At 43.6% G+C, this 8,665-nt stretch overlaps 1 protein-coding gene across 2 annotated transcripts; it reads left to right on the forward strand.

The window, feature by feature from the left end:
* Positions 1 to 597: 597 nt before the first annotated feature.
* LOC136512056 (double-stranded RNA-binding protein 2-like) lies at positions 598 to 6,530 on the forward strand. 2 transcript variants are annotated; one of them, XM_066506059.1, is made up of 5 exons: positions 598 to 1,007; positions 1,405 to 1,545; positions 1,733 to 1,980; positions 3,574 to 3,793; positions 5,001 to 6,530. In XM_066506059.1, exons 3-5 carry the CDS (start codon positions 1,735 to 1,737, stop codon positions 6,275 to 6,277), a joined length of 1,743 nt encoding a protein of 580 aa, XP_066362156.1. In that variant the 5' UTR covers positions 598 to 1,007; positions 1,405 to 1,545; positions 1,733 to 1,734; the 3' UTR covers positions 6,278 to 6,530. The 2 variants fall into 2 exon arrangements, with proteins under 2 accessions (XP_066362156.1, XP_066362157.1); XM_066506060.1 differs by having other exon boundaries at positions 1,410 to 1,545.
* The last annotated feature ends 2,135 nt before the right edge of the window (positions 6,531 to 8,665 follow it).

Below are 8,665 nucleotides of genomic sequence, written 5' to 3' on the forward strand. Positions count from 1 at the left end.
TGGCCTGGGTGAGAATGGTCTTGTCTCAGAAAAGCAGTGTGATACAATTTATATGGTTTCGTGAGTTCTTCTTGGAATGAGCCAAAATTGGTATGGACCGATTCTAAAACCTGGACCCAACAACGCTCTAATCCTCTTTTCCAAACTTAGCCTGGGCCATGTTTAGTTTCCACCAAATCCAAACTGTGGCACTATGCAAAAAGAAGATTTTCCGTCACATCAGACTTGCGGTACATACATGGAGTACTAAATGTTGACGAAATCAAAAACTAATTACACAGTTTGATTGTACTTTGCGAGACGAACGTTTTAAGCCTAATTAGTCAACGATTAGACAATTATTACCAAATACAAACAAAACGCTTACCGTGCGCTACAGGAACCCGAAAGCTTGGCGGCGCCAATTCTGCTCGTAACTAAACATGGCCCTGTTGGTTTTCCTTTGTCTGCGACCAAATGCGTGCGTGTGCGTGCCAGCTGCTGTAGTGTGGCGAGTTATGGTCACAACCAAACAGACCCCGTTTCAGCGGTTGGGTAACCAAAGCTTAAAATTGGACGGCTTAAAAATAGTGTCAGAAGCATGATGACACTTGTGGCGTGCTATATCTTTCTTTCTCTCATCTTCACTCAACAAGGTGTAGGTGTATGCTCCACTGAAGTGGATTTGACTCGATTTTGTTTATATCATCAGGCAGCTGCCTCGTGATAATCAAAGCTTAATCCCGAGCGAAAATTATGATGTGCACATGGCCGCCCCGCCGGACGAGATGTGATTATTACAACAAGTAAGCACGAGTTAGGAGAGGAAAGGAAAGACAAGAACACCACGACAGACAAGAAGAGGGGCTCGTCTCGTCTCGCAGGCACACGGAGCCGGAGGCTGCGTCGCTGGCCCCGCCGGCAACTGGCCAACCGCCGGCGCCGCCCTACGCCAAGTGCCCAGTTCTTCGCCGGTCCCTTTTCCAGGTCTTCTTGGGTCCCTTCGCCGGCGACGAGCACCCATCAAGGTACGCACACCCGGGACGGGACCCCTTCTCTTCCCTTACTGCTGTGGAAACCGAGCGCCCGAACCCTAGCTTTAGCTATTTGGCTATGGATCTGATCTCATCTGAACACAAGTATATACATGCCTAAAAGCTTCGATTTTTTGTTCTTTGCAAAAATTATTGGGTGTATGTTTATTCCAAAAAAAAAAGGGTGTATATGTACATACATGTGTACACCCCATGTCCTTTCACTTGGTTGGTCCGTCACCGTCTCCGTCCCCGGCCGCGCCGGTACCGCTGAGGCGTCAGCAGAGAATCTTCCTGCGAGGCTGCATTGATCTCGTTTCGTATTCTTGTTGTTGCAGTCCCAACATTTGGTTTATTGCTCAACTTTAACCCCGGACTTGTTCTTCTGCAGGACAGTGGGTACAGTGCTAGTTATTGCTTCATCTTATCTGCTGCAGCAAGTGGAGGCCGAGGCTCTTACAAGGAGCTGGGGGAAGTATGGGCAGAAGCTGCTGTCCAATCTGAAGCTTTGCTTGGCACACCAGTGCTGGAGGTATGTGTTTCTTTCTGTCATGAGATGTTTCCGTTCATGTTGTTCATCCTTACTCTTTATCCTTTTATGAAATATGTCTTTGCCTCATGAGATGTTTTCTTCATATCGTTTCACCTTGTGAGCATGTTATGTTATCCTTTTATGAAATATGTCTTTGCCTCATGTGTGTTTGTTGCTTAACGTGCAGGGATGTATAAGAACCAGCTCCAGGAGCTTGCACAGAGGAGCTGCTTCAATCTGCCGTCCTATTCCTGCATCCGGGAGGGACCGGATCATGCACCCCGGTTTAAGGTCACAGTTAATTTCAATGGGGAGATGTTCGAGAGCCCGGTGTTTTGTTCTACTTTGCGGCAGGCGGAGCATGCGGCAGCTGAGGTAGCGCTCAATGAGTTATCAAAGAGGGGGCCTTCGTCGACGTTGGCTGCCAAAGTTCTGGTTAGTTTTGTCGATACCTCTGGAAACTTATGCTCCATTGCAGTCTGCAGTACAATATGGAAATCATTTTATGTTGCTTGTATGGAGAATCTCCTTTTGAACGTCCTACCTAGAGATTAGTTGACTACCAGGGCAGAGTACTCACCTTAGATATCACAGTAATTTTTATTGTAGGATATGCTAAATAATATCCTTCCTTGGTTTCTACCATAAGTATAGCACCATGCAGATCATATTATCTTGCATCTTTGCTTGTCATCTGTTGATAACTACCACAAGCTTAATATTCTTACAAACACCCTAGAGAATCCCTTTCTTTCCCTCTTTAAGGCACTGGAGGTCAAAACGAAAATATTACCACTTTTTTATTTCAGGAAGTCATGTTTCTGCCGGTTAGTTATAATCCAGTGTTATATGCTTTGAGAGGTTTAGGCACCTAGGTGTTTTTCCAGTCTACTGGTTTGCTACGCATATGCTTCTTCCTGCAATCGTTACCATGGTTACAGCTGTTTTTCTGTGTCTGGTTCTAAGAGGGAAGATGGATGTTTCCGATGACAATTGTGGTCATGTAGACTGTAGAATAAGTATGCATGGTATAAATCATATCAAACTGATTAGTGTTCTTGGCACACGCTGAATATATTTGACTACATAGCATGGTGGATTAATTGGTAAATATCATCTCCGTTTCTTCTATGAAGCTGTTTTTGTTTTCATCTTTGAAGTCAAACTTGCTGAAAATTACTGTTTCAGCCTTTATATTTTCCATACACAAGATTACTTGCACTGCCAATGGACATTATGATGGAGTGTCACAGATGTTAGTTGCAGGCCGTCCTTTTCCTGGAGTCAAAGAACAATCAATTTTGCTATAAAAAAAAGAACAATCAATTTCATCTGGTTTGTGGATCTGTGTCAGAAACTGCCAAATCCCAATGTCAGAGTATATTGATATTTCACTGTTCTTTAGCAATTCCTACTGCAATAAGTCAAACCAAAGATGTGTTATTTATTATGGATTGGTTGGGAAGGTGCTATGCTTTTATGATGCCTGATGTTGACTTGCTTATTGTCCCATCCACATTGCCTGATTTTGCAGTAAGCGCGCGTTTAGTTCGCGAAAAGTGCGAAATTTGGCTACTGTAGCAATTTCGTTTTTATTTGGCAATTAGTGTTCAATCATGGACTAAGTAGGCTCAAAACGTTCGTCTCGTAATTTCCAACCAAACTGTGCAATTAGTTTTTATTTTCGTCTACATTTAATGCTCCATGCACGTACCGCAAGATTCGATGTGATGGATACTGTAGCACTTTTTGGGAAAACTTTTCGCGAACTAAACAAGGGCTAAGTACAATGCAAATGGTTGAAATTTCAATGTCGCATGTTTGTGAACTTTTTCTTCCCTGTACATCAATAGTCAATACTTATGTCATTGATGTCATCTATTCAGTATTTCAGTATTTGTATCGGTGATTAGAGAGAAATTTGTGCTTAATAAATATGTTTCTTTACATTTCAATTACAATGAGTGGCAATGTAACAGCTTGAGGAATGTTGTTGAAGCAGATAGGTTAACTCTGTTTATTCCACAGGATGAAACCGGGATATACAAGAATCTTCTTCAAGAAACTGCTCATCGAGCTGGTCTAAAACTCCCCATCTATACTACTATTAGATCTGGGCCAGGTCACACACCTGTGTTCACATGCACAGTGGAGTTGGCAGGAAAGACATTTACTGGCAATCCTGGCAAAACCAAGAAGCAAGCTCAAAAAAATGCTGCAATGGCTGCCTGGTCTGAATTGAAGCAATGTGAGTACCATTTCATTCGGTACCAACTTGAGTTTCTTGATGCATATTGATTTTGTTGGCTTCGGCTGTGCCTTCTTTTGTTTTTAGAGCAACACATTTGGTAGGAATAGTTGTTAAGTGATTCTTGGATGCTAGAATATAAGAAAAAACTATCATATCCTCACAAAAGTTTAGGAAAAAGTCAACTTAAACCCGTACCTTTCATACTTGGTCTACTTCACCCCCAACTATGAAATTGTCTGTTTTATCCCCTGAACTTTCTAAAACCGTCTATTTTATTCTCTGGGCGGTTTTCAGCGGCGATTTGCTACAGTAACAAAGGGTCTGCTACAGCAACGGTGGGTTTGCTACAGTGCCGGTGGTTTTGAATTTTTTTAAATTTATTTTCAGTGAATTTTTGAAAAATCATAGTAAATCATAGAAAAATCATAAAATGAAAAATCTAATTTTATTGGACTCCACATGAGTAGATCTACACAGTGAATATATAATATGGTATGCTTTAGTACAATTTTTTTTTGTAGCTTTAGATTAATTGGAAAATCCAATTTTGTCTGTAATTAATTAGAATTTATCTATAACTAAGTTATACATAGTCCAATGAGTACGAAATTTTTACTATAGTTCAAGCATACAATAATTAGCGTACCATAAAAATTTCACCACAATTGGACCATAGAAGCTGCAGCTATGAATTATTCCATTTAATTATAGACAAAATTAGATTTTCCAATTAATATAAGGCTACAGTAAAAATTTTGTACTAAAACATACCGTATTATATATTCACTATGTAGATCTACTCATGTGGAGTCCAACAAAATTAGATTTTTATTTTATGATTTTTCTATGATTTACTGTGATTTTTCAAAGATTCACCGAAAACAAAAAGAAAGGAAACCCTAAACCCACCGTTACTGTAGCAAAATACCGCACTGTAGCAACCCACCGTTACTGTAGCAACCGCTGTCAAAAAACCGTCCGGGGGTAAAATAGACGGTTTTGAAAAATTCAGGGGGTAAAACAGACGGTTTCATAGTTAGGGGGTGAAGTAGACCATGTATGAAAGGAGGGGGGTTAAGTAGACTTTTTCCCAAAAGTTTATATGCCTATCTAATATTTAATCCGTAAATTGTGTGTAGCGACATTTTTAATTTTGTGTAAAATTAATTTGCTTGCTGACTATTAAATTTGCTGTTACTAACAGTGCCCAGGGTAGGTGAGCCATCGTCCTCATCGTGTCCGGCTGATCAGGATGATGAAGAGCAGGAACAGGTTATAGTTACTCGGACTCTTGCAAGCTTGAACCAGGCAAATAGTAGCAAGGTGCCACATCAAAAGGAAAAACAACAAAGCAATAACCGCCCATCATCACGGAGATCTTATCCTAAACCAAATACATCATTCTACCGGCCATACATGCAAAATCAGGCTTATCCTAGTGTTCCACCAGATCAAGCTATGTACCATCTGTGGCATCGGATGCAAGCGACACAGCCAACACCTCGCTTTCCAGTGGTACCAGCTATGGGTAATACAAGGTTTCCCCCACCAGCAGCTATGCTCCCTATGTACCCTCCACCTCGAGGGCAATTCTCCAATCCGGCTAACCAGGATGCTCTAGGTCTTCTTCCATGTTTTCCTGAAGCTGCTCCTGCCCTGCCACGGTACTTCTCACCTTACCCTGTCTCCTATGTGCCAAGAAGTCCTTTGCCGGTTACTGTTCACAAAATTCATGAGAAAAGACAGGCCCACACTGAAACAGTTGAGCTTCCTGACGCTGTGGTATTCTCGCCATGCACTACCCTAGATTCCTTTAGGACATCAGAATGTGGTGGTCCACCACGCAAGGTTCAAGAACCAACCACAAATGGGAAAGAAGGCTGTACTGGGAGCAGTATTTCCCCTGAGGAAGAACATAACACTCTCACTGTCCCAAGCTCTACCACACAACTGTCATCACACAAGTTGGAACCAAATGAAGATAAGCAAACACTGCAGGCAGGTTTGAAGCAGCCTCATGAACAACAGCTAATGTCATCCTCGTCTCGTGTTAGCCCTTCAGTTGCAGCACAGAACTCTGTCCAGCGAAAGCATTATGCTAGCTCCATCCAGCATGATGAACCTATACATAGAAGGAATCCTCCTCATACTAATCCGCCTGCATTGCCTGATCTGTGGTCTTCCTGCTCGCATGCTCTACCCAGATTTGGATCTGCACCTCCTGTAAATTCACCAAGTTCAGTGTTCCAGCAGCGACCTCCTTGGTTGGCTGCACCAGTTACAGTTCGTACTGCTGTTCCTGTCTGCTCAGCCAGGCCAAATGTGGCGAATTCTAGCACCAGGACAGCTCCAGCAAGACCTGCTGCCCAGAACCGATCTGCACCAGCTAGGGCTGAGCCCGAATCTCACACGCACAATGGAGACAGAGATCAAAACAGCACTGCAGCAGCGAGTTCTGAATTCAATAAACTCCACATTTGAGCTGCGGTTTTGGTTCTGCTGAGCTTTTTAGTTAGGGCTGCAGTTTTGTTTGCTTCTTTACTTCTTCACTTGTGTTTTTTATTTAGTTAGATAGGTTCAGCCCTTGAAAGAGTTGTGCGAGTGCGGGCCAGTGCTCGCGGTCCCCGCACCCTTAGATTTTCATTTTACATATACCAGCTGTCCAGTTCCTTATGAAGATAAATGGACGAGAATTGTAATATAGAAAATGCAGAGTTCTTTCTCATGTGATCAATATCGAGAAGTTATTACCTTTTGTTTTTTTTGACCGCAAAAGACTGTGGGGGAGATTCCCACAGTGATAGATTTTGTATTTACTAAAAGGTAGAACGTACTTATAAACAGGGATTAACTAAAAGCATACAACCAAACACAAAAGGACGATCGCAGTTCATCCTTGAAACGAACAAACTGCAAGAAACATTGATTTTTAAAGTTTGCCAACCAGGCCGATGGAGTTGGATCACGCCTCTGGAAAAACCTTGTCATTGCGCATCTTCCACAACTCCCATGCTGCTATCAGGGCTGCCTCCGTGAAGAAAGGAACATTGTGAACCTGTCCCGCCTGTACCAATCTATCCGAAAGTTACAGCGTGTCATTCCAGTCAAAATGGATGATTGCCCAACATTCCTTCGCGAAGGGGCAGTCGAAGAATAAGTGATCAATGGTCTCCTCTTCACCACGGTTGCACATGACAGATGTTATCATCCTGTATGTTCAGATGTCGTCTCTGGAGCATAGACTTGGTATTCAAACGGTCTACCAGGACAAGCCACACAAAGAATTTCACACGTGGAGTGCATCTAGATTTCCAGATGGCTTTGAAGATTGGATGTGCTTCCATGGTACTGAAGACATGAGAGTAGAAACGCCGTGAAGTATACACATTGCCCCAGGTGGGCAGCCAGCAATCCTTGGCATCAGCATCGTATTGCAGGTTCTGTAGTTGCAGTTGCAGGACTTCATATTCCTCAAAAGCTTGCTGCGAGAGCGGGAGGAAGAAAAGTTCATCCAGGTCTGTTGCTTGCATGACCTCCAGCACTAAGGCATTCTCATTACTTGCAAAGGATGCTAACCTTGGAAACTCTTGGGATAGAACGGCATCAGACCACATATCATCCCAGAAACAGACTGTCGAACCATCCCCAATCTCACACTTGGCAATGCCTCGGAAGATGATGCTGAGACGAAGAACATCCTTCCAGCAGAAGGAGCCAAATTCCCTAGATGCATGGGGTACTTTGGTGGTATAATATTTGCTCCACACAAGGTGCACCCATGGGGTGTCAACTTTGTTATAGAATTTGAAGAGATGTTTGAGTAGTAGCGCATCATTTTGCAATGGAGGTTAAGAACTCCCAGTCCCCCTTTCTCCTTGGGCTGCATAACAACTTCCCATGCAACTAAATTCCCCCCTTTCTTTTGGGCATCATTACCTCTCCAAAGGCATTGCTTTCGTGCTCTGTCGATGTTGTCAATGACCCCTTTTGGTAGCTTGATGGTACACATAGCATATGTGGTGATGGGGGTTATAGCCGAGTTAACCATTTCCAAGCGACCCGAGTAAGAAAGCCATGTGGAGCACACAGAGAGCCTCCTCTCTATTCTATCCATCATCGGGGTGAAGTCCTCAATGTGTGGCTTGGTCGTGCCCATGGGCAAACCCAAATACGTGAATGGCATAGAACCAATATCACAGCCCAATGTGTTTGCCAGATGGGTCTGTTGGGATCGATGTGTGTACCTCTCTGTGTAACCCGTAGATCGAGGTAGACCTCTCCTTCGGGCTTCTCTACTCGCCGTGGCTCAGTAGCACCGTAGCAACGTAGGACGCCGGTACCGTGGCGTTGTAGGTGTCGTGGTGGCGATGCCGCGAAGTCCAGTGGCTTGGTGTAGACCTTGCAGAGGCGCGACGGCGGTGTCAGTGGGCTCATCCCATCGCTGGCAGCACTCTTTAGGATCGGATTAGGGTTTCGCTGTAGGTGGGTGGTGGCTCCGTTGAACCTCGTGAAATGAGCCCCGATCCCCACCATCTCTATTTGTATGTGCTGTGCGACATGGGCCCACCAACCAGTTAGGGTTGAGCTCCCCCGATCAGGGAGCAGAGGCAAGGGCCCAAGGTGGAGATCAACTAACATTCTCCCCTTTGATCTTATTCCATCTTTCACTTTCATATCATTTACTTTTGTTCATTCCATTACAGATTAGCTCATAGAGCATGTCTCATCGTCACGGTCCATTGCCGATAGACTTAACAGCTACAACTCACTACTCTGTTCTGAAATAGATACTTATCTTTGGGCCTTCTTTTGTCCAGGAATATTTTAGGCTTTCCCTTAAACCCAAGCTAGCTACATGTTATCTGAACA

This window comes from Miscanthus floridulus, chromosome 16 (assembly GCF_019320115.1).
Source record: "Miscanthus floridulus cultivar M001 chromosome 16, ASM1932011v1, whole genome shotgun sequence".
NCBI classification, from domain to species: domain Eukaryota; kingdom Viridiplantae; phylum Streptophyta; class Magnoliopsida; order Poales; family Poaceae; genus Miscanthus; species Miscanthus floridulus.